At 33.0% G+C, this 25,216-nt stretch overlaps 3 protein-coding genes across 14 annotated transcripts in view; 1 reads left to right on the top strand and 2 right to left on the bottom strand.

The window, feature by feature from the left end:
• The window catches only part of LOC105642301 (ARM repeat superfamily protein), a 44,374-nt gene extending 22,147 nt beyond the window's left edge, over window positions 1-22,227 (bottom strand). For 4 of the 10 annotated variants that reach the window (XM_089717405.1, XM_089717406.1, XM_089717409.1 and 1 more), the window contains exons 1-43: window positions 21,888-22,225; window positions 21,702-21,792; window positions 21,564-21,618; window positions 21,318-21,449; window positions 20,347-20,418; window positions 18,349-18,439; window positions 18,135-18,230; window positions 17,371-17,449; window positions 17,226-17,289; window positions 16,846-16,949; window positions 16,554-16,659; window positions 15,325-15,414; window positions 15,119-15,196; window positions 14,861-14,928; window positions 14,675-14,774; window positions 14,454-14,576; window positions 14,038-14,127; window positions 13,826-13,891; window positions 13,499-13,597; window positions 13,343-13,417; window positions 12,582-12,641; window positions 12,017-12,106; window positions 11,718-11,839; window positions 10,642-10,771; window positions 10,444-10,523; window positions 9,308-9,443; window positions 8,357-8,438; window positions 6,695-6,840; window positions 6,510-6,590; window positions 6,287-6,387; window positions 5,620-5,858; window positions 5,432-5,541; window positions 5,158-5,286; window positions 4,978-5,052; window positions 4,755-4,900; window positions 4,040-4,112; window positions 3,808-3,939; window positions 3,454-3,626; window positions 3,250-3,372; window positions 3,074-3,134; window positions 2,898-2,993; window positions 2,125-2,225; window positions 704-809 (exon numbers count right to left, since the gene is read on the bottom strand). In XM_089717405.1, coding sequence (XP_089573531.1) covers window positions 704-809; window positions 2,125-2,225; window positions 2,898-2,993; window positions 3,074-3,134; window positions 3,250-3,372; window positions 3,454-3,626; window positions 3,808-3,939; window positions 4,040-4,112; window positions 4,755-4,900; window positions 4,978-5,052; window positions 5,158-5,286; window positions 5,432-5,541; window positions 5,620-5,858; window positions 6,287-6,387; window positions 6,510-6,590; window positions 6,695-6,840; window positions 8,357-8,438; window positions 9,308-9,443; window positions 10,444-10,523; window positions 10,642-10,771; window positions 11,718-11,839; window positions 12,017-12,106; window positions 12,582-12,641; window positions 13,343-13,417; window positions 13,499-13,597; window positions 13,826-13,891; window positions 14,038-14,127; window positions 14,454-14,576; window positions 14,675-14,774; window positions 14,861-14,928; window positions 15,119-15,196; window positions 15,325-15,414; window positions 16,554-16,659; window positions 16,846-16,949; window positions 17,226-17,289; window positions 17,371-17,449; window positions 18,135-18,230; window positions 18,349-18,439; window positions 20,347-20,418; window positions 21,318-21,449; window positions 21,564-21,618; window positions 21,702-21,792; window positions 21,888-21,927 — 4,311 coding nt within the window. In that variant the 5' untranslated portion in view covers window positions 21,928-22,225. Of the gene's footprint in view, window positions 1-703; window positions 810-2,124; window positions 2,226-2,897; window positions 2,994-3,073; window positions 3,135-3,249; window positions 3,373-3,453; window positions 3,627-3,807; window positions 3,940-4,039; window positions 4,113-4,754; window positions 4,901-4,977; window positions 5,053-5,157; window positions 5,287-5,431; window positions 5,542-5,619; window positions 5,859-6,286; window positions 6,388-6,509; window positions 6,591-6,694; window positions 6,841-8,356; window positions 8,439-9,307; window positions 9,444-10,443; window positions 10,524-10,641; window positions 10,772-11,717; window positions 11,840-12,016; window positions 12,107-12,581; window positions 12,642-13,342; window positions 13,418-13,498; window positions 13,598-13,825; window positions 13,892-14,037; window positions 14,128-14,453; window positions 14,577-14,674; window positions 14,775-14,860; window positions 14,929-15,118; window positions 15,197-15,324; window positions 15,415-16,553; window positions 16,660-16,845; window positions 16,950-17,225; window positions 17,290-17,370; window positions 17,450-18,134; window positions 18,231-18,348; window positions 18,440-20,346; window positions 20,471-21,317; window positions 21,450-21,563; window positions 21,619-21,701; window positions 21,793-21,887 lie in introns of those variants that run through there. The other 6 variants (XR_016319408.1, XM_089717408.1, XM_089717411.1 and 3 more) reach the window with 6 other exon arrangements.
• Window positions 1-25,216, top strand: part of NODGS (nodulin/glutamine synthase-like protein) — a 33,821-nt gene that overhangs the window by 6,128 nt on the left and 2,477 nt on the right. The window lies entirely within an intron of this gene.
• On the bottom strand, window positions 23,861-24,995 carry LOC105642299 (uncharacterized; the record flags this gene model as incomplete). The annotated part of the gene is given in 4 exon segments (XM_089718294.1): window positions 23,861-24,245; window positions 24,339-24,433; window positions 24,749-24,842; window positions 24,939-24,995. Coding segments are annotated over 4 exon segments (369 nt in total), but the record flags the coding sequence as incomplete, so codon positions are not given.

The following is a 25,216-nucleotide window of genomic DNA, read 5'->3' as shown; positions in this document are numbered from 1 at the left end:
AGCAATGCTACTATTACACCTAGAGTTTGAGGTGTGTATTGATAAATATGAATAGATGGTATCTGTCAAGTCCAAAATAAAAATATCAAAAAAATATGATTAGAAAGTCTGCTGAAGTAAGCAACAGCCATGTTAGCTCTTTCAAGTAAAAAAAACAATGAAAAATATTATTACTTTTTTTTTTTTTTTGTTCAAATGTTTAAATAATTATGAAAGCTTAAATATAAACCATTATAATCTTATACAACCCATCAAAAAAATAAAATAAAATAAAGTATAACTTTGTCCGACATCAATAATTTAATTTTTAATTAACCATATTAAACAACTAATTTAACAAGTAAAAAGAAATTACAAAATAAACTATTAAGTTAAAATAGAAATCAAAAACAGATTAAATACTAGAGCCAAAATCAATGCTATGTGGGAAGAGGGGCTAAAATGAAAATTAAAAGGGTGGTAAAGGGGAAAAAAAATAAGGGTAAAAGAATTTAAATGGAGAAAGCGGAGTGGAAGGAGGAGGTAAATGAAAATTATTTTCGGAATGGAAAAAAAAAAATTGAAGGGGTAGTTGAAGACTTAATGAGGTAGTAAAAGGATGAAAAAAATGTGGAGGGGCCCCAGACTTCATCTCAGTTGTCCTCATCGGAAAACCAACAAAAAGACATATTTGGAGTTTTCATCAATATTAATATATTTTTACCTGTACTAGCCCTCTTAAACATAGGCTTCTAACAGTTGGAGACTCATCTGATACATGTCGACATAATGCTTCCACCATCTCCTCCAATAGAGAACTAAATCCACCACTGCATCATAGATAAAATATGAGAATGCAACATTTAACAGTAAGATGTAAGATATAAACCCTTAAATGAAAAATTAGATTAGTATAATTAAGTGATCCAAAAGAGAATCAGAGTTTTGATGACCAAAGAACAAAGAATTAACAAAGTTTGGATTGGCCTATATTTGTTTTGGAAAGAAAAACAATAAATTGCTTCAATCAAAAAATTTGTGTGCTGCTACAAAAAGCATAAAATTCCAACCAAAAAGAAAAAAACAAAAACAAAAATGAGGGTCATTCATTCTTTTCTTTTTTGCGCATTTGGAGGCTGGTGTTCAGGAATTAGGTTGACTTTTGACAAGGGAGAAGACACAAGAGTTACTGAACTTTACATTACATGCAAGACCACCTTTTTTCAAACGCAGTTTAGTTATAGAACTGAAAATCAAAGGTGAATGGAAAACAACCACATTCAAGAATCAGGAAAAAAGTAATCCATATTTGCTTAAGAACCATCTCTATTGTCATAGCACAAGCAAGACACCATCACCAAGAATGCATAAGTGAAACCACAGGTTTGACAACAACAAGACAACAGTTTTTTCTTACTTATTTATTTTCTTGATAAAAAAAGAAATTCTATTGAAAAGGAGAGAGAGAAAAAAAAATAGAGACTACAGCATGGAAGACAAGCATTCATTAGAAAAGGAAATAAAAGGATACAGCTTTTATGCATTATTTTTTCAGTTCCCTTAGAAGACCAGAAGCTGTTTGCAACCAAATATCCACAGATCTAAAAGGCCAATTTGATGGAAATTGATATCTCCTTTAGGAACTCCAAACCTCAAGTTCAATACCAATAAAAAAATTCATGGTGAAAAATCATGCAAAAAGATGGATGGTAAAAATTCATTTACTAAAACTTTCATACCAAATCTCAGTGTAGAATTTCAACTAGCACATATGCACTCTACCAAATCATTAACACTAAGATTCAAAAGTTAGGGCAGGAGAGAGAGATTTGTGTGATTTCACAAAGAGGGATAACAAGAAACTAAAACCCTTCCAAGGTTGCAAAAACTGAATATAGGTTAAAACTAATGGTCTAGTTTCTTCCCAAAGTTTTTCAATAAAAAAAATGTATCGCATTAATAGTATCTTCTTAACTAATTGACAATCCTAGTACATCATGCTTGTTTTACCAGGGGAATATCACTTTCCTTAGTGACATTGAACAATTAATAAAATAAACCCAACAGAAACACACAATATCGAAGCAACAGTAGCACAAAGCTAGATATATGACACTAAAGTAAATGTCCAGGATATAATATGACCTGTAGCGAACAAATTCTGACAATGCTGCAGCTGCTGCTTCCCTTTGAAACTTTTGGTGTCGGTCTAAGGATTTAGTTAAAATTAGAGAAATAGTTTGGACCTGATCAACCAAGAGTACAAACTTCAGTGAGATTTCAAATGTTTTCCCAAAACTACAACAAGTGTAGTAATTTGATAATGCCACCCTGTCAAAGCAATTTAGATGACAGCTAGAAATCCATGCCAAAAGTATCACATATTAACTTTTCTTAAAACTAGAATAACCTTTAATGATGCTCGTATATTTCCTTAAAAAAAATAAAAAAAAGGGATGAATAAGAAGAAGAAGAATAACCTCATGAAGGACCAAGGACAAGTTATTTTTTATTTAAACCTACTTTTATCTCTTATTTATATCTTCCTTCAAAATGCTTTGTCCCAGTAATACTGGTATGTATAGAATCTATAGAATATTCCCCTGAACCTTTGTATTTGAGAACATATATGTTTTCAGCCAAGGTACATGTTATGTTCCACATGATAGTTGCTTAAGATGTGTTCGAGAAAATTGATAATCTTTTTCCTTTTCCACCTTTTGAAGTTTTCACCTGGTCATTGTTTGATACTTTGTTGGACCCGGTCCTAGTTCTCTTATATATAACCTTTTGAAGTTTTCATCTATAGAGATTTAGTATTTCTTAGAGCAAGTAAAAGGAACAAAAAAAAAATGATGAAAAAGCAAAAAGAAATGGAAAGAAGAAATGCTTAAGATGAGAATTTCAAATATGAAAACCTCTTTTGGTCTCTTTATAGAAATGCTTCCTGCTAAATCTCCAATAAGATTGATCCACTTCTCCTTTTCGTTTTGCTCTCCATCTCTAGCCAAAATCTACATGCAATATACAATCAATGATCTGAAATCCTCATCTACAGGTGAAAATTGGTAACAGGGTCTAAACTTTTGCATACCTTTCCCATTTCAAGATCTCCCACACATTCACAGAAGGCTTGAAATGCAGTCAGAAGAGCTCTGCAGAAAAAAGGATAACATTTTTCATGCACATCCACGCTGATTTTGACACTCAAACAGTACATGGTAGATTTATTTTCCAGAAAATATAAAGACATAAATCAATTACACTGACCGTAATAGCTCATGCTGACCAGAACTAGCTAGACCATGACAACTTCCAAATTGAAGTATAAGTGCAGCAAGAACAGAAGCATAGCTTTGCTCAACGGCTTTCTTTCCAACTTTTCCACCACCTCTGTATTTACAGAAAAGACTGTATAGGTAAGTGGTGACCATAAAAAGAAGCTAAGTCTAACAAATGCAACCATAAACAAACCTGAAGAAGGCAGTGAGAGCAAACATAGCAGCTTGCAGAATGTCATCCCCTATCTGACCATCAGCAAAATGACTAGAGCTGTCTAAATCACCCTTAATAACAGGAGTCAGATTAAGGACAGATATCAGGTGCTCCAGGAATTGAAAAGAAAGCACTGGATGTTGAGAAAATGCCTACAAAAGATTCCAAATAAGGAATTTACCATAGTGACTAATCAAATTTTAGTTTTGAAATTGATTTAGAAGAAGAATAATGGTCTTAAAGCACAGAACCTTTAAAATAAAATAGATTAAAAATAAATAAAATCCTCATAATGAGAAAACATTAGTCTTGTGGCTTAAAGTAAAATCTCACGTAAAATGCTTCCTGCATTGGCCAGCCACCTCGTAGTCTAGAAATATCCTTTGTGACTATATCCCTTGCAGCAGTAGCCAATACTTCATCAAAGACAATTTTTGATCTAGTATTTTCGGCTAGAGAAGAAATCTTTTGATAATCAAGGAGCCAGAACCAACAAATGAGAAGCAAACAATAAAAAACTAACACCACTAAATAGACTAAGATGAAATCCAAAAAAAAAAGATACAGCTCCAAGAGTCTCCAACCGCAAATGCTTCTCAGTTACATGAACCACAGCCGAGACCAATGATTGGGTTATCCTGCAGATGTAGGTGTTATACAGACAATAAGAAACATTAAGCCCACGGACCATACAAAGTAATGATATATGAAGTAAGGACATGTGAAGTTAACACAATAATGAAATTAGATGAAGTAAATAGAGAAAATAGTTCAGATCCTAAAGACCAAAGAAAATTATTCAAAAAATGAAAAGAAAAGGAACGCTTTATCAGATGCAGGTGTACTCTGTCTCAATCTAATTGTCCACAATCCATGCAGAATATTTGTCATCGTCCACAATCCTACTTGATACTTTTTCCAAATTTACAGCGTCCATTATAGAAAGATGAGAAGGACGAACCGGGTAACCGAACTCACGATCAGAATGAAAGTTAGATATTAAATATAAATCATACAAGTGGTGCAATTCTGGAAAAATGTTAAAGTTAGTACATTTTTTATGATGCACATGAATGTAATAATTGCATGTCCCTTTCACAACATGGATTTTCCATTCTATGGATTGGGTTCTTATGTTCCCTATCATAGACATTTCTCAACTAATCATGAAGGATGGGAAAAGAAAAAAGAGGTTGGAAGCAATTGGAAAATAAAGAGCGAGATAAAAACCCAAATGTAGAAACAGAATCAAGTCGAAATTCATTTATTATGTAAAAGACCTTGAAACATCAGTTTCACTCAACTCCATCCCCCTCTTTGAAACAAACTCAATAACAGCTTGGATGGCCCCTTCAGCTGACTGCTTGATCTTATCACATATAGCTGCTGTGCAACCTTGCAGGGTGCCTACAAGCTGCAAGAAACACTAAAAAATAAAATGACGCTTCAACAAACCATAAAATAATTTGAACTTTTGAACTCTTCCAGAAAATAAAATTCTACCTCATTCTTCGTCAATAAGATACAGACAGATGACACAATTCTGTTGAAAACCTCAGATGGATCAATGGAAGCATCCTGAAGTTGCAATAAGAGGCAAATGAAAAATTGTGTATAACACATTCATTTTCACACTTCAATGAGAGAGGCAATGTAAAAACAGAATGACCAGATACAACTTACACTTCTCAAGATGGCTATAACATCTTCAAGGGAGGATAAAGCACTGTATGCCAATTCTATATCGACACTGGAACTAGAACCTAAAGGCTTCGGAAGTGAAAGAGAGATGCTGAAGAGTTGATCAAGAATCTGAAAAAGAAAATACCAAGTGCTCAATCTATTATTAAGCAAATATGGAAAAGTCTACAGACTCAAAAACCTTCAAAACGTTATCAGTGTTTCACCAGATTGTATTAACCAACATTACAAACATCTACTACTATTCATTCCGCACCTGAGCAGAGACTTTTCTAACTTCAGAATTAGTGTCTGCACAGCGTGGAAGATACATAATGACTCTCTCTCCCAAACAAAGGGATTCTCGACTTGGCAATACAAATGCCGCTGGTAGTCACACAAAGGAAATGTTGTAAATCAAGTAAAAGATAGCAGATGTTAATCTCTCCTGGGAAATAGAATTACATGGTAAGTTGGCAAAATTGCCATGCAGAGTGCGATCAATTTGCTTGCTGTGTGTGCAACTTCCATGGCAACCAAGTGCACAGTATCCACTGACACAAAGCATCCGGAACTTGAGAAGCATCTCATGTGCTGCAAGACAACCTCTTCTCCTCTGACACTCCACTGATGAAGAAACATACTGATCTATTTGTCTCAAAATATGCAGTAACTGCTCTGCTCGACTTCTTCCATCCTCTCCACTAATTATTATACAAAATGCTAGTTTGAGTAGGAATACGACAAATTCTAATCCAATGAATGTGCATCACATAAACTATCACATTTAATTAAACACATGCCCGAATGAAATAAACATTATAAGAAAGTTAGTTTTATGAATGCAATATCTTCTAATAACAATCATTCCCATCTCCAAATCTGAGCAGTGACGTTCTGCTTCCAATTGTTCAGAAGAAAATATGCCATCACTTGCATAAGCCCCTAATTAACATGGAGGTTTTGTGTGGACTGTGGAGTAAAAATTTGACAACATCCAGTGACATAGAAATCAGGCTAGTTTTGGAATGAAATGCAATTGAAGCATGCTCATTGGAGAGAAAAAAAGGTAAAAAAAAGTTCCATAGAATACTAATGAAGAAAAGCTCAAACAATGGTGATTTAACAATACCTTGTAAGAAGAATTGCACATAAGAGAGTTATAAGGTTGTCTATGAGCGGATTTACAACTTCCACTGGTTCATTTGGCAAAGCAAAGAACCCTAACGTTGCCTGTTTAAAAAAATTAAAAAAAAAATTAAAAAAAAAAAAACAGAACTCACAAGACTAATACAACTGATCATGGAACATAAAATATATTAATCATACACAATCACCATCAGCCATGAATTTACCTTCATAACATGATTTCTAGTTTCAATAGTCAGCTTTGGCTCCACAGAGACCAAGGTAGTGCATGCACTTAAAGCAAGTGCCTGTAGCAAAAGCCAAGAGAAGCAAAGCAGTCAAAGAAAAATTCTAATAAGGAATGGTATAATAGACATTAACTTTGCAACTCCAAAACAGTTCTTCCAAAGACCTGGGTATGCAGAAGTTCAAGACTGGAATCACCAAGACCATCATTATCATCTCTGCCCATCAAAGTTAATATATAATCAAGCAACTGGTCTCTTCTTTTCAGTGGAAATGATGCACCGTTTTCAGCAGCATTAATGACAGCCCGACCTGTGTCAGCAACATTATAATGCTATAATCTTCACAAGATTGCATATCATATCATATGATAAATCCATTGTTGCAACTTAAGATATTCTGTATCATAACAAACAATTTTACACTTGTAAAAAAAAAAAAAAAAAAAAAAAAAAAAAAAAAAAGGAACATGAATCATACTAAAAGGATGGAATACATGCAAGATGCATGGTAAACAACAATGTAGAACAACCTGTGTCTGACTTTAACTTTCTCCAGAAAAATAGCCAGTAAACACGTACCAAAGCAAATATGTGTTTTTGGTAAATGAAGGCATCAAAAGACAGTTCCACTTCCTTTTCTTCTCCCAACAACTACTCAGATTTTGATCACTTTCTCTGAACAAAACTCCTATTCATGCTACTTAAGCATTTAAGGCATAGACAAGTAATCTAAAATGTTTTATAAAGTAGAGAGTTGAAACTGTAACTAGATGAATACACTGATAAAGACAAACGCATGTGATCTGATTTCTCTGCAAAGAACTTTCCAACAAGATTGAAACTTTAACTAGGTGAAGCTATTGGTGAAAACATATATGGCACATAGTCTAACTACTTGGCAAAGAAATTTCTAATTGATTTGCTGGTTGCATCACTAGTGTGTGTTTTCTAGCTAAAAGCAATAAAGGTACAAATGAAAAGGAGCAGTTGCCCGAATGAAAAAGCAAAGCCAAGCACATCCTATCAAACCCTTCAAAGATTAGCCTCTCTGTGCATTTTCAATAAGGGAAAGAAGCAACAACTTTTTCCAGTTAGCTTACAGTAGCAGGAGCCAGAACCTCATTAATATAAAGAAAACTGCACCTCACATATTCTTTTTGTTGTTGTCCTTAACAGATAACACACCTCAATATCGTTTAACATCACCCTTCACTTATTCATTTAACATTCTGGCTACACTCACTAGACTTTCTCAGATCTCTGAGAGAGAGGGATGTGATTGTGAGGGGAAAAAAAATAATTTGAATCCATAGCACGCACTTTTATTTCCTGAAGAAAGATAAAAAAAATAAAGAAAAATACTGTCTTAACCGAGACATGAACAAGGATGAGCATCGCCATTGATGTTCTTAGAGCTGTCTGTACAAACAATTTGCAAAGAGTAGTTTAAAAATGAGCCATAGGTAAACATAACCCCTTTCATACCCTTACAGGTAACTTGGACCCATCTGCCACTACAGTATTACATTATTTCTCTAGACTTTGCAGGATACTAACCAGCAAAACATAAAACAAGCCAATTCACAAGAGGAAGCAGCATAAGATTAGTGAGACTAATCTTGCACCAATGTAAGTAAAAATTTTTACCATTGACTAATCTAAAATTAGAAAGTGAAAATACAGACCTAAAATTGCAAGCTTCAGAAACTGGAGAAAAGGGGGGAAATGTTTATATATTTGTACTGAATAAAATATAGTGATGCAACATGTGGTGCTGAAAGTGAGAAATTTTACAACCAGCTTTAATCAATTGCAAAAGCACAAACCTAGTAAGTCGATAGCAGTTATTACAGCCTGCTTGGCTGTAGGGTGGCGTACATGAAGAAGCCGTGAGAGCATATTAGTCCCCTGAAAGCCAGAACAATAAAGAGTTGGCCTTTCGAGCATATAGAAAAATGTCACATAACTGGTAAAAGAGCAAAAATGGCAACACACGTATGCACGTATCAAAGCTTAAAAGAGAGACGAGAGACCACAACCATGATAATATAGCATCATATAATGTCCGCAAATTTTCGACATTTATAAAGTCATTGTAGAGTTGTTAGAATATTTTGCTCCTCGAAATTAGTTGGCATCTTCAAATAGTTGGAAGTTCAATATCCAAGCATGAAAAGATTATTAGAGAACAGAAACAAGATACGAAGGCAGCACAGGAAAACTTATGCAAACAAGGAAGTTCCAGTGAAATGTTTGCTTGAAAGATTCCCATTTTCATAAGAAAATTGCCAAGAGTAAACTTTTAAAAGTTTCCCCAAAAACAAATCTTTATTGCATGTTGAAAAAAATAACAAAACCCAAGAAATGCATAAAATCATTACGGTAACCAGCAAACAATATCTATTTTAGTCTCCAACTCTTGTTCACCAATCTCCTCCAAAGCCATTAACATTCTTACCTAAGGAGAATCAGATCAAATAAATGTTCTAGAAAACCTTTTATTCATTTATCTTATGATTGAAATATTGAGTTACATTAAATTGAGCAAACAGAATTCTATACCAATCTCATTGATTCATGTAGAATTTTGAGTAAAAGCCATGTTATATGAGAGACGACTCTAGCTTGGATAAATTATTAAATGAAATAATAATGTGATTAACCAATCAATTCCATCTGCTCTAGAATTGTATCTCAAGAAGAAAGATAGATTAGCACGTTTCAGAAAAGGAGCAAGAAAGAGATCCAAAGTAATAAAGAGAGAAAAACAAACATACAACAAGTGCATCTATTCTTGCTTCAATAACTGTTGATGGAGCATATCTTGCAGCATATCCATACATCAGAGCCAATGCAGCATGTATATCATCAGACTCTTCTGTTTTATAGCTATCAGAGAAAAAAGACAACAATCTGCAAAATTGAAGTCATAAATCACTCATCATCATCTCTTAACACTTGATAAAATGCAACATAAAAAACTTCACAATATTTCATCTCCCTGCTTTTATAAGAAAATATTGAGGAGCAACAATGTCAAAAGTATCCAATCTGGGAGGAAAAATTCAATCTCATTTCTTTATATTCACATTTGCTTAGTTCAGTTTAGTTCAGTTTTGTTATATAAGACCTGAAAAAAAATAATAATAAAAAAAAAAACTGATTTAACCCAAAAATAAAATTAACCAAAACTATCAAACTGGTTCAGTTCAGTTCTGTATGGTTTCTTTTTTTTATATATGTAGAAAAATTGATTTTTTCGGTTTATATTGGTCCGGTTTCAATTGAACCAACAGCATGCTCACCCCCATTATTTCCATCTTTTCTACAAGAAGCATTTTCTGAATTATCAAACCAATGCCTACTTCTAAAGAGTTACTATGCTCAAGATACTAATTAGCTAAGCTGCTCATGTTGCAATCAATGTTAAAATTTGACTACAAAAGAGTTGAGTTTTTTTGCATAATTGTTAGTAGATCTCCCAATCAGCACTACATGTCATAGTGGAGGCCCACACTATCAATTCTAATAGTTACTTCAGCTGAATCTAGATGACAATTATATGTAGGCCACAATTGTTATGAAAAATAAAGTACAAGCTATCATTTATAAAATCAGTCCAAGTTGAGGGTTTTTTTATCATTTGGCCTTTGAAATTCTGAATGAACATTGTTCATGACATCGCCAAAAATTGAATATTTAATAACTAAGAAAGCATCAAAGATCCCAACTTTTTTAGAATTCACCATAAGCGGAAGAGATATCAAGCAAGGGAACCCATAGAGAGATTATCATGGATAGAACCAAAAAGTAGAAGGGATAAATATTGAACTATAAATCACAGACGGTGGTTGGGGTGGGGTGGTTTTTTAGGGGAGGATGTTCATACATATCCTTAAAAAGTCATATTAACCTTTGAAAAATACTTTGCCCGACATTAGCTAGAATGTCTTTCAGCTTTTCCAGCACTGTGTCCAAGTGGGATGCTGCAACCTGGAACAAAAGAAAGCTATAAGTTACAAACAAGGCAAAACAATTTGCATTTCTTTTTCTTTTATTGTTTCTCATGCTGGGAACAAAGATTGTGGAGAAATGCCAACATCAAACGTACCAATCCCATGGCTTTTGCTAAACCAAGCCTATTGGCAGGAATAGCAATATTAGAATGTTTATACATCCAATCAATCTTACTTTGGACATAAGCCCTGTTATCAACTTTCTGTAGAAGCATACCAAGGCACCTGCAGCACAAAGGATTGGTACGGTAAATAGATCGTAAACAATTCAAGATTTTTCATTTAACAAAAATGCCATCTTTAGGAAGATTATGGAGCAGCAACAAGCAAGCAATTGCATTATCTAACAGCCATAATTTCAAGTTAACACCTCAAATTAAATACCACCCAAGAAACCAATACATGGATCCAACAAACAAAAACATTCACAAAAGGCACGTCAAGTCTTTGTTGGTAGTTACAATAGAATATTTCTTCCCAAGAAGCAACTCTAATTTCTACATCAAAATAGAGGACAGCATTCACCAGGAAGGATCTCTTTACTTATATGGTACCATAAAAGAGTTGTAGTCCAATTCAGAAAAGCATCTAATTCACTTTTTGACCTGAACAGCATTGATTTTTAGTTCCACAGATTTCAGGACCCGATGTATGTTTTGGAAGTATCCAATATTGTGCTAGCATTACAAATTTGTCCGGCTTGTTGAATTTTTCTGTACTACATAGAGTAAGATTTTGAGTGGTGTTCAAAAATACAAGAAGCAAAAGGAATGGGAGGTAAATTATGCTCCTATACTGAAAAACTCAAATTCAACCAAAACAGAAAAAGAAAAAGCTAAAGCAACAGTCTTCAATCAAGCAGAATGATCTTACCTACAGCATCAATAAAAGGTAACCTGGCACATGATAAGTTTTGGCATTTATCAAGTAAAAGAACCAGAAGGAAGAGGAGATAACATTACAATTACTGTTTAAGTTGCATCAACTAGACTGGAATTGGTAAAAGTACTACCAGAACCATAGGTAGCTAAACAGTTCAACAAACATTCACAAATTTTATAAGTATATGAAGTTGCAATTTCCTAAAAGGTCAATGCAAATGAGTGAAGAAAAGAAAAAATATTCTGTTGCCATTTTAGAGCATCAAACAGCATATTTAAAACAGTGATACCGATGAAGAAGTGCAGCATGTTCATCATCTGTTGTATAGAGATCATATTGGTTTGTGAAAGCATTTCCAAGAGAGATCACCCAATCAGTGTCTTGAATCACATCCAAGGATTCTGCAAGGAACTGCCACCCGGAAAGAAGAGACATGTTAGTCACAGTCACTACATCTTCTGGTTTTTGTTGTCATTTTTACTTTCACCACGTAAAAGGAAACTAAAGCAAAACATGTTCCTCCCTATATGATAAAGCAGTCCTGATAAACAAGAAAAAAAACGTGCGTTATAGAGTAAGGAATCTTACATTGATTATCATGTCATCCCAGGTTTCTTGGTATGAAGGATCCTGCTTTAAGTCTTCTGTGTCACTAACATATGCCTTCATTTTAGGAATCTAGAGCTTACCAAATAGAGAAAACAATTAGATTCAACAGAAAAAAAAAAAAAAAAAATTATTTTTTCACTTGTGTTTCAAAGTACAGAAGAGACCAATTGAAAAAATGAATTGCTTCATTAACCCTTTTGACAACTCAGTAAGAGATGTCCAACAATATAGAATAATGTAGCACATTATGTGTGATGTAGTGGTGTTTAGATAGGAACATCCCAGGCATAAAATTTGCACGATCCTTTAGTCAGTTTCATCCAAGTGTTTCAAATATTCACTGTTGTTAAGTACCACAAACACAAACACACACACACACACACACACAAAAGCTGGGGCACACTAATCCAAAATGCTTATTTGTTTCTCAAGATTTTTTTTTTTTTTTTTTTTTGTGGAAAGTAGTTTCTCAAATATCATTTCATTTTTTATCATAAAAGTAGCTTTGGACTTAAGCTAAACAAGGACTTTCATAACAGCATACCTCATCTTGCCAAAACAAGTTAATATTCCTTGGAAAAAGCGGTGCCAGATAACAAAGAACCTGCAGGCACAAAAGCAGGTCAAGCATGTTATTCTTTATACAGAAATATCAAAATAAGCAAGGAATTGGCTTTGTTAGCTTAAATAGCAAAACCATTTGAAATTTTTTTCCCTTTTGTTATTTTTGGATTCCGTTACCATTGCAATTTTAATCTTTTAAATTTGTATTGGTAACACAACTTTTTTCTTTGCTATGTAAGGAGTGAAGATTACACAAAAAAGAAACCTTAACAATGTTTTTAGAGAGATCTGTTGAGTAACCAACCAACCTAATAAGCAACAATAGCCTGAACTTTGCAACTAATTGCAATTGCAACATCCTATTGTTGAAATAGGGTGCAATTGCACCATCCTATTTTTGAAATAGGGGGCAATTGCAACAACATGAAAAGTTCAGGGGATTTTTGCACCCTAAAATGATTAATCAATTATAATTTTTTTCCCCTCAATTTCAATTATGGGGTGTAATTGATCTCTAAGTTCTATTTAGGGTATGCTTGTCAAAAAATTAAAAGTACAATGCAACTGCAACAAGTTGCAAATTCAGGGCATCGTTGTTTATTAGGCCATAACCAACCAATCACAAATCTAACAATTCTGAAGAATTTATTTATCCAATATTATATTATTACAGCAAAGAATTTAATTCTGCATCCCTTGGTTACATAATCCATTCTAATCAAGGATAAGAAAAGCATATACCATCAAAATCTGAGTTGCCAGCTGTTCTCTCGCCAATGGATCATGCAAAAGCACCAGCAGACGGGCAAACAGCTCCTGAACAGGTATACACCAAAAAGACTATTGGCATTCATATTCAGATAACTGGAAGTAAAGCTACAAATAGCGAAGATCAACCTCAGGACTTGGACTATCAGCACGAGCTTTGAACTCACTGAGCATACCACTAATAGTAGAAGATCTATGTCTGCATAATTCTGAGATGCATCTGCAGACCTGTTATACCAGTATATGTTGTAAGAATTGCAAAATCCCACGTCAATTTTGAAACAAAATGAGCACACAAATTCAAACACCCAGAACGAGCCAACAAGGATAAGCCAGGACTGAATTCAATCAAAAGAAGTATAAAAACTAAAGAACTAGAAGAAACAATAAAATAAGAGCACTCCTACCATTTCAGTGCATGATAAGTTAGAGAAATGTAGATGATTAAGGACATACCGTTGCAACAGCACCAGTATAAATCCGAGGAATAATCATATTCAACAGAAATGGCCAAAGAACATGCTGCATGAAAATGAGAAAGGATAAAACATGGAAGTTATGAATGAATGAACGAGCCATAGGACTGCAAAGCAAACTCCAGCAATGTCCAACGTGGAGAGAAATCTGCACCAGTATGTGATGAAAATAGAAAAGAAAATATTGAGTACCTCCATTTCTGGAATTGTAATAGTTATCAAAAGAAGGCCTTTTTCACAGATTGCTCTCAACTCTATTGGACAAAACCTCCCTGACTTCACCTGAGGGAAAAAGAACAAAAAGAAAAGATATATATAGAGAGAGATAGGCTAATACCAAACTGCTATCCTGTAGCTATATTGAATACATATCATAAAGGTAAACTACAAATACTCCCACCCCATATGTTTGGCAAAATATAAAATTGAGTATGGGTCTTGATTTTTCAGAAGTAAATATTTCTACACCATTATATCCACCCAAATATATAATTATTTGTTAACTAAGCCAAACTAATATCTACATTAAGGAATTATGTCAGCTATAACGTCCATTTTTTATTTTAATTAAAAAAAAAACACAATAGCATACTAAAGTGAGAACCGACCTTGGAGTTTTCAGGATCATTGCTATCAAGATCTGATAGAGCACAATGGCGTACAAGGTACTCAATGAACAATTCCCCAGATGAACCAACCAAATAGCAGTGTGAGGCCATAACTACAATCAACTGCTACCAAAGCAACAGAATCACAAATTAGGAATAATAGACTAGTGGCATGTTATGAATAGTTGTAGAACCATAAGCAGTAGTGATCCAGAATGCACCTCTGACAAAGCCCTTCTAACACCTAAATTTTGCTCATCTAGCAAGGACTTTACAGCTTCAACTAGCAAAGGCCTTTTATTGTGCCAAGCTTCAGATGACCTACATGAAAAAATAAATAAACAAGTAAAGTCGCATGGACAACAAAGTGATATGCTTTCAAATTACCAATTAGATAAGTGGGAAACCTTGGTAAGAGATGCTTTAGAACAGATAGTGCACCAAAAGTTAAAGACTCTTCCTTCAATCGGCATTTCTGATAGCAGAAATGTACAGAAAAAGTGTATAGCATCACAATATTAGTCAGATATTAGAACCAGTAAAGAAATAAAACATACTAAAACCATTTTAGTCAAAAATAAAGCGGAGAAATAACAAACTGTTCGTCCTAGATGAGCAGTAATTGAATCGTTCAATACTATTTTTAGCATGAAACCAATACCCACATTCAGAAGGAATGTAAACAAATCATCAGGGTACACCAAGCCAACAGTCAGAAAACAACGCTGAACTTCATTGTAGGTCTGCAACAAAACAAAAATTCAAGAATAACTAAAGATAAAATAATCAAGAAAACAAGAAGGGAATTCCACGTATTCAAGTAATGAACAACGTGCAGAAAAGACTAGTGTGCAAGAATAGATATACGCACTTTCAGTCCCACTGAAAAATCTGAATGCTCTTTGCTATCATTATTGATGCAAATGACTGGAAGAAGTGTCGATAGAATAACTGTGAGATCCTGCAAAAATAGCAGTTCAGAGACCAGCAATGTATTATTCATCAAGTAAAAAGGGTAGCAACAATGTGTTATTGACCAAAACAGAACATGTAAAAAAGACATTTCAAAGTCAAAAAGTTTGACTGTCAGATGATCTCACATTGCAGAACCTCTTTTTACAATGTCCACAAACTCCTCGAAATCCACACAAAATGCCAAGTCCCACATTCTCGCAAGTACTAAGCAATAGTATGTACTTGTGCAATTAAATAAGACATCACATGGTCTCAAAACCAAGACACACTTACCTGACTTCAGTTCAACTACCCTGAATCCAAAATCTAGTAAGGTCAACTTAGGTCTGGTCACCTATATAAACGTCTAATGTTACTAAAGCCTTCTGACCACTTTGCTGCATGTCTTCTTAAGTGTACCTCCCAACTTCTTAACCCTTTGACCTCAATATGCTAAATTTTCTCGAATAATGCATGTAATTCTGGATATGCTGAAAAGGCTGGAAAAAAACCCAATCACCCATCTCCTCTTAACTTTTCTTCAAACTTCCACCTTCATACCAATGACATCTGGTCCTTTCTTATATTTCCAAGCACCCACATAAGCATTCTCATCTTTGCCATACCAATTTCATAGACGTGTTACTTTACAGCCCAAAACTCAATAGATTACAGCATGGTTGATTGAATTTTCAGCCTTGTAAAAGCTCTCTTTCAACTGGGTTACTTTTCATGACTGCAAAAGCCAAGGTATTCCTCTGATAAATTTTATCAACTTTCTTCCACATATACTCAAGCTTGTGACCTATATTCCCTATATCAATACTTCAATCTTAAATTCTGAATTTCAGGATTGTCTCAAGTTACTAAATTAATATTCTTATCCCCTTTTCATTTTGGAGCATTCCATAAATCTTTGTCCACTTCCACTTCTAAGAATACAGTATTTTCACACTCGCGAAACTATATAAAATTGCACTCAAGAGGAAACAATAAACAGAGATAATGAAGGTTAAGGAACTTTCAAGTATTATAACATAATATACAAAAGAATGAATGATCCCTTAAGAAAGAAAAAAAGAACCTTTAAAAGTAACAACAATTTCAATAAAGGGAGCATAAATAAAAGAGATATATATATATCACCTCAAAATCAAGCAATGGTGGACCGGTTTCAGACAGTAACGAGGCATTTAAGAGATTGTGAAGACTACATGTTGCAAGAAGGGCAATATCTTGGTCCTTTTTATACCTACACCGCAAAGAAAAAAAAGATAACCTCAAAATAAATCGCAGAAGCCCATTTGGATATATCCAATTATAAATGTGTGTTTTATATGAGGACATTTCATATAGCGATGCAAGAGTAGTAAAAAAATTACAGCGCTATAGCAAAATATCATAGTTTAAAAAAACAATGGTTTAATATTGAACTCACAGTTCCAATACAGTAGGGACAAGTCTCGGTAAAGCTGCCTTTAGCTGTGTCCGGGTGATAAGACCAACCATCTGACCCAATGCTTCCACAGAAGATGTGCGGATCTGTAGAGCTAAGGTATGTCAGTTCAACTCCTAAAGCATTCTACCAGAATAAATGTAGCATAACTATCAAACATAGAGACATGACCAATCATAAGTGGAACAGCTCCAGTTACATAAAGTTATTTTATAAAAGATAATTAACGAAGTGTAATTTTTCCAACGCAAAGGTGTAAGTCTATTTGTTGCAAACAAAGTAAAGCTGAAAAGAATGGGAAGGGAGAAGAATAGCTCTGGCATGAAAAGAAGCCACAGGAGAATGGGAAATCATTTTTATACCTTAAGATCCCGAGAAGTTGCCCAAACTCTCAACAAAAGCTCAAAAGCAGAATTTAGGAAAGACCTGCACTAAGTGACATTTTCTTCAAACAAGAAGTCGTAAGGATATATAGAAAATTAGTAACAGATAGGATTTTGATCTTACATGACACCAGCATCAAGAGGGGAATGCGACGGGAAATCCATGTTATATTGCCATACAGCCTGACACCAGCATTTAAATGCTATAAAAGAATAGAAGGTATCATAACTCATAAGCGGTTCAGCATTTAGAAGTAGAAAGGTTGAAAATGATCTATAATGAAAACAACTGAATAGAATGTATGAGATATATGTTCTAGTTCGGCTAAAGGAACTGCAACAGAGATTTGTAGTCAAAACTCTAGCAGACTGGAACACTCATTGCAAGCTGATAAATGTGACAAACCAATCACAACCTTTCTTCTTTGAGCTTAATTTCTCTTCAAATTGGATCAAGAGAAATAGATAAAATGACTTAATTAAAAGGTGAAACAGAAAATAAAATTTTGATGTTTTCACGAGAGAAATCTGAATTACTTTGAAAGTGTGGTTCGAAAATTCATTTAACCATAATAAACTTCACAAGTTCCATATTCTTTCAACTAAATATCAAAACAAACACCATAAACTGAGTTCACTTGAGCCCAAACTAACAGGCCCACATAATTTGAAGCAATTTTTTGTCATGTAAGTTCAAAAATTTTAGAATGCCTAATGCTTTATGCTGAAATTGTAAAAGTCGAATCCACAGTATTCTCCTGATAATCCAAAAACCAGGAGAATCATAACCTAAATGCGTTGATGGTAATGGATTAAATCAATAAAAATTATATTCCGTAAATCAAACAAATTATACAACTATAGTGGCAAAAGAAAACTTTAACATACCATTTGCAAATATTGGCCGATGAGCATCTCGAACATTTCCAAGGATAGGTAAAACTCGTGAAAGCACACCTTTCAGTCTTGGAGTAAACTGCAAAGCTTCAACAAATCAAACCATCCAGCAGATACTTCAGTTTGATCATCCAAACATAACTGCCAAAAGCTTTTTCAGGGAGCTAAGTAAAACACATAACAGAAAGGAAGATAGTTGATTAACCATCAGCTGAAGCAAAATCTGCAAGTGTTTGAACCATAGCTGGTGAAGCTGAACTAGGCCCAGACAAATGTAGAAATATCTCTTCCATCATCTGTCAAATCAAGATGAGGAAGAATTATTAAACTATTTACTTTCTTGGGGGAGAGGGAGGAAGGAATAGTCTGAGATCAAGAATGTATAATACATCATGAGATAAAAGGGAGAAAAAGAGTAAAAATGTTGGATAGAAAAATGCAAAGTAATGATAATAAATAGTAAAACTCAACAGGAAAGTTGTACAGACACCAACTACAAGAAGATATAACCATTAATATTAGCTAAGATAGTAGTGTAGCGCATGAACTAATACACCCGTGTGCAAACCTAAAATACAAAACAAAATGAGGAAAAAGGGAAAATGAGAGTTGCTATAGAAATACATACAAACAAGGTGATCAGAACAAATACAACAACAACAATAGCTAAGTCTTAATCACAAAATAGTTTGGGGATATGAATTCTTTATTTCCATTCCGTTATGTTCAAAAATCAGTTTGCCAATGCCATGAAGTATTTTAGTAGACAAAGTATCAGCAGCCAACAAAAATAACTACTACAAAATAACTAATAAATTTAATTAGCTTAAATTTTTTCGTACATAATATAATACCATAAACTGTCTATATTATTAAAATATGAAAAATCAGTATTAGCTATTATAATTAATATATTAATTATTATTTTAGAGCATCATTTATAATTTTGGTACTTTTCTTTAACTTTTTGCTAAAGTCTATGAGCATATAATAAATTTTCTAGTTGATTTTTTTAGGGAAATAAATTCTTCCACTGTATTATATGGTTTGCTAATATAACGCGTTATATCATTAATCTTATATTTTATATATATTTCTACTGAGTTTTATTTTCTATTCTACATCAAACAATAAAGCTTATAATATATTGCTTAACAAATAATAATAAATTACATTTATTTTTTGTAGAATAAGTTACTTCCAGGAAATAATTATAACCAATCAAATTAAATATTTATTAGAAATAACAATTACACATATTATATTCTTATTATATTTAATATGTACCTTATCTAGTATAATATAATCAATCAAAATTGAATTATCTTTATTTTTTCAACCAATGAAATTAATATCGTTAAAGATATTATATTTTTACCATATTTAATACATACCTTATTTAGTATATAATATAATTTCTTATTTTATCCAATATACTTTAGATTTAAATAGAAAATTAATACATCAATCAAAATTAAATTACATTTATTTTTTCAACTAATAAAATTAAAATCCTTAAAGATATTATATTCTTACCATATTTAACATATACCTTATATAGTATATAAATAATTTCTTATTTTTTCCAATAGAATTTAGATTTGAATAGGAAATTAAGATGACCAATCAAAATTAAATTACTTTTATTTTTTCAAACAATCAAATTAAAATCCTTAATGATATTTTTGTCAATTCATAAACTTAGCAGAGGCGTTTTTGAAATCTCATTGTTCTCCCACCCATTCCCACTTTTATATATATATTATAGTTATAACTTATAAGTATAGAATTATAGATTATAGATTATGATACTGCATTCTCAATCATGGCTTTCTCAATTTTGCTAAAACTAAAGCCCAAAGCACATCATCTCCAATCGTAAAGATTCACTTGAAAATGTTTTACTTTCCACATCTCATTACTCATTATGTATCTCATTACACTAGAACTGTAGAACAATCCAAACTACTTGAACATGGATCAAGTTCAGCTTGCTAAAAATAGCCATTTGAGCTGGTTTAGTAACTAAACAAATCAAATAAAACAACAATTATACGCTAGATTTATGTTATTAAACAATTGCAAACAAAAGGTGGTATTGGCCTTAAGAGACGTGTATTAGTTTCACATATTATACTTAAGAATTTCTGCAATATAGTACCACCCTAGGGAGTAACAAGAATACCAATAGCAAGAAACCTACCAGGTCAGGTAAATGTAAGCCTATTGAAACAAGAAGGCCAGCTGCAGCCCTTTGCCAGTCAGCATTGAGCTCCTGCCTCAAGAAGAAAGAAAACACCAGCTCACTTAAGTTTCTCCATGAATGACTGATTGAACAAGAGAAGATGCCAAAAATAAATAAATAAATGAAGCGAAGTTCCATAAAACATGAATATAACCCCTGAGATGATCATTTTGCTAAACCTTACGAGATTAACTTTGAAGGCCTTATAGTTGCTCATATAAGCACAAATGGGCAAACAATTCTCCAGAAATGACAATATTAATAATATAAAAATTTTAAAAAGGTCAACCGCATCTTGTAACGGGAGGGAGGTAGAAGAGAGGAGTGTGGAGCTTGTGAAGTTGGCATGAATGGTAAAGTAACAATAAACCAACAATGAATGATAATTGTTGAACAAAATATCCAACCTATTCTAATACATGATTGATACAGGAAACAACTTATCTTCCACAAGACAAGCTGTCAAAAGCTATTAAAGTTCAATCAGCCATTCCCAATCTCCCGCAACCATCTCTTAATAATAGAGAACACTGAGCAGCAAACTGCTATTTATGCTTCTCTTATGAAATAAAATCAAAACTGAGACAGCCTGTATTGTCCTTAGCCTGTTATGCACTTACTGGCCTTTTTAATTATATTATTATAATTCATGAAGGTTACTTAAACAGAGTCATACTTACAACATAATTATGCTTATTAGTGATTATACTCACCTAATAACCAAAATATTATTAGTGCTTACCCACAAACTGTAAGTTAAGAACTTATGAATGAAACGGGATAATTTATGGTAAATCAGCCTAGGCAATCTAAATAGCAACAAACAAAAATCAAGCACTCCAACTACATCATCATAAGTGAAGAACTGGTTTCATGTGGCAATAACCAAAGAAAATGGCAATCATAAAGTACAGAGAAACAACATGCACCTTGGAGGAAATCATCTCAGCAGTAGCAATCTTTGCAAGCTTTGCCATATAAGCAGGATCAACATCTTGCTTAGCTAATGCTCGAACTCCCATGGCCATTACTTCAAATACACCCGCCAAATTTCCAAATTGCTATAAGAAATTACAAACAGCTTCAGATTACATTCTAAATTTCCATGATTCAGGTTTGAAAAAACAAAAAAACAAACAATTAAATCGGAATAGTATAAGTAGAAAACAACTTACTCGACGTCCTCCTCTTGAGACCGTGCAGCAACAATCAAGAACCAGAAGTGGATTCCTAAAATTAAACATTTATTAGATACAAAATTCAAAAATTAGAGATAGTAAAGCAAAAATGTACAGTGACAGAGTGAAATATACAGTGAGGAGAGGTCTTTAAGAGAAGACATGGAGGCTTCACGGACAATGGAGGATTCATCGGCGAGAGAAGAGACCAGAACCTGAATTGCCTCTGAAAACGTACAAACAACTAATCATAATTAGATGCCAAATGAGAAACTAGAAGTGAATTGAAGATCAGAACGTGAAATTGAAATTTGAAGTTACCTGGCGCGGGAATTGAACTTCCAGAGCTAGAAGAAGCCATGATTGATCGGAAGATGAAACTTCAATTCTTCAATTTTTGCTTCTCTTTTTCTTTTTCTTTTTTTTTTTTTTTTTTTTGTTATTATTAGGTTTTCTTAGCACAGCTAAGGTTTAGCTCCATATTTTCTCGTCTCTGCAAACGGATTTATTGCTGTAGTGAAGCTAATTAGAAAATTAAAACAGAAATACTAAAATAGATAAAAATGAACACGGTCTTGTCGTCTATAGAAGGTTACGAGTTCAATCTTACTGCACTCTATTTACGACGGACCAAGAGAACGTAGAATTTTTGTGAAGTTTCCGAATTATATCTATTATTATTATTACTATTATTATTATTATTTATTTATCAGGATTCTTATTAGGCTTTCGGGCTTCCTTAAACAATTCGGATATTATAAAATGAGCTGTCAAGAATACATGTGGGCCAAGGACCATCATGTGGGCCAAGGACCATCATATATATATATATATATATATATATATAACTCACTCTCGAAGTACCGCGCTCTTCTATCCCTCTCCCTCGTAGACTAAAACCAAAAACTTAAAAAGTTTTTTTTTTTTTTTTTCTTTCGTCGTCACCCAGGAGTTTTTACCTGTTGTCATTTTTTTTTCTTTTTTTATTTATTTTTTTATAAATAATCCTCAAACGTGTATGCATATTTTAGTTATTGTCACTTAATTATTGAAATTTATCGTTGTTATATTTTAAAATTTTATTTCCAAATTTAGTTTTAAATTATTGTTGTTATTATTATTATTATTTTGATTTTGTCTAGCGTTTTTTATTATTTAAATAGTTATGCATATATCTTTTCCAATAGAAATAAATTTGAAGGTAATCAGTTTGGATTTATAGAAAGACCACGGAGTTAAACAATGGCCATAAATAACTACCAAATGGAGCAAGCAATCGCCTATGGCACAAATATTATTTTCTTTGTGTGTTTTTTCAAGATTGTATTTTTTTTTTTATAAGTGGTTTATTATTAGACGTCTTATATAAAGATATAAAAACATATTAATTTGTATCTCATATATGTATATAGTTTTCATATTTATATACAATTCCACTTAATAAAATTTCTAATTTTATTTAATTTAAAAAAAAATCATAATCAAAATTAAACCAAAAAATTCATTTAGACTAATAGATAAAACTTCATAAAGTTAAGTAACTTTTCATGAAACGTTATTTGAGTAGGTTTTATGAAAGCTAAATGTTACATGTGTAAAAAGTTAACCTCAACATCTAAAATCTAGTTCAAATGTTATGTCATCGAATACTATGAAAAATAACGTTTTAGCATTTTGACCAATCAGTACTAAAAGTAATTGTGGAACACAGTCAACACCTAGTTTATGGGTAATCCAATATACCAAGTCAATCAAAAAAAATAAATTTTTTATTGTTTTATCTTATTTTCTCAATGTATGGTCAGATTAGTTTGGTGTACAAGTGAATCGACATATTGAGCATAGGTAAGTCTTTCCCTATGCTATATTTAAAAATCCATGATGAAATAAAATAATAATTTTTTTCCTTCATTTTTAAAGGGTGAGCAAAGCTCTATAACAAGTTACAAACAAAAATTTTGGATAAAATACCACACTAATATCATGAAAAATTCTTCAAAGGGCGACACTAGTTTTCAACTTTTCATTTCCGCTTATCAAACATAATATATATTTTATTATTTTCTCGGTGAGAAAAAAAATGCTAGCTCTTCAGTAGCCAAGGGCAATAGTGAATCCACAATTTTTCTTCTAAGTTCCCCATCATCAACATACGATAATAAGATTTCATCTGCACACTAAATATAAGAAGATTTTAGCTTTGTATTTTCTAAATGCTAAAAGCTGAAATTTTTTATTATCATTCCATCCCATTAACAACAATAGTAGACATCCATATAATTGAGGAGATGAACTAGAAGAATAAATTTCATTTTGTATTGAAATTTGTCAAATATCAAAAGGCATTCCACCTTATAAACATAATAATAGTATTGCTCTGTTCAGATTTTTGGCTATCTTCGACTTCAATACAAAAATAATGAAAAAGATGGCTTACAAGTTACAGTGCATACCTAATTATAGCTAAATTGCAGACCCAATTGTCTGCTAACAAGCATAAATGGTCCTTATTCATGCATTTATAAGAATAAAAAAAAAAAAAGAAATTCAGAGGTACTAAGAGGCAGTTTTTGCATCAGTTAGACAAAAAGGAGATCCTACAGGAGCTATGAGGCCAAGGTAGCGCATTATCCTGAAACGGCGGACTTTTCCGGCCGATTTGGGAGGAAATGTAGCTTCCTGCAAAAAATTTGCATAGACAGCAATATTTAAGTGGTTTAACAATAGAACTTAGAAAGCTAAAAATATGGTGGAAAACTCAAAATAACTTACACTAGAGCAAATTTTAGGCTTTTGTTTCCTCTTGCCTTTTCTGGTTTTAAGGAAATCACTTCCTGTTTTGCTAGCAAGTGATGATGTCTGTTCATCTGTTCAAACAGGAAAATGTAGCATCAAGTGATAGTTTTTAGAGTACAAAAATATTCAGTGTTAACTGAAACCTAGGCTGAATTCATATAATGGCTAATATGAAATTGCTTCCGTCCGATTAAAAAGATTCAATTCCAATTTAACTCCGTTGTCATGTGAATCTACTTCTTTTATTGAAAAAATAAGGATGAAGCTATCTAAATGGTGAGGTTTTATATTCCAAGTTTAATTTTGTGCAACCCCATGTTGCTTCATTAGCCTTTGAAGATAGTTGAAGGAAAAAGAAACTTAAAGAACGACCAAATACTACATACTCGATGACTGATCTTGCTTGTAAGGTTGTTCAGATCCATCAGGGCTTCCAATGAGTTGTTCGCGTGAACTTAAACCTTCCACCCTTTTCAATGCCTATATTCAACAAGAAAAATTACTCCAGAATTTAGTAGATGCAAAATTGCAGAAGCTGTATTACTACCAAAACAAATACTACTCTTCAACATTTACTTGTTTCAAAGCATCTTGAAAGTTGTCCATAGTGTTACAGCACCTTTCTTCAAAGCACTGAAAATGCAAAGACCATGCAAGTAAGTGCACCGCAAGCAGATTAGCAGAGAAAAGGACAAGTTGAAAATAGAGGTCACTATAGTTCAACTTAATATAGTTTGACTTCTTTAAAATCAAACTTCCGTATGAATTACACCATAAACAGCCTATGTTCATACATGGTGCTGAAATTATGATATGCAGGAGGTCTAGACGCCCCCTGCCCAACCCCCCCCCCC

Source organism: Jatropha curcas, chromosome 2 (assembly GCF_041381405.1).
Source record: "Jatropha curcas cultivar XTBG-Jc1 chromosome 2, XTBG_Jcur_1.0, whole genome shotgun sequence".
NCBI lineage: Eukaryota > Viridiplantae > Streptophyta > Magnoliopsida > Malpighiales > Euphorbiaceae > Jatropha > Jatropha curcas.
The sequence above is the reverse complement of the archived record's forward strand: the minus strand, read 5'-3'. Positions and strand labels throughout refer to the sequence as shown.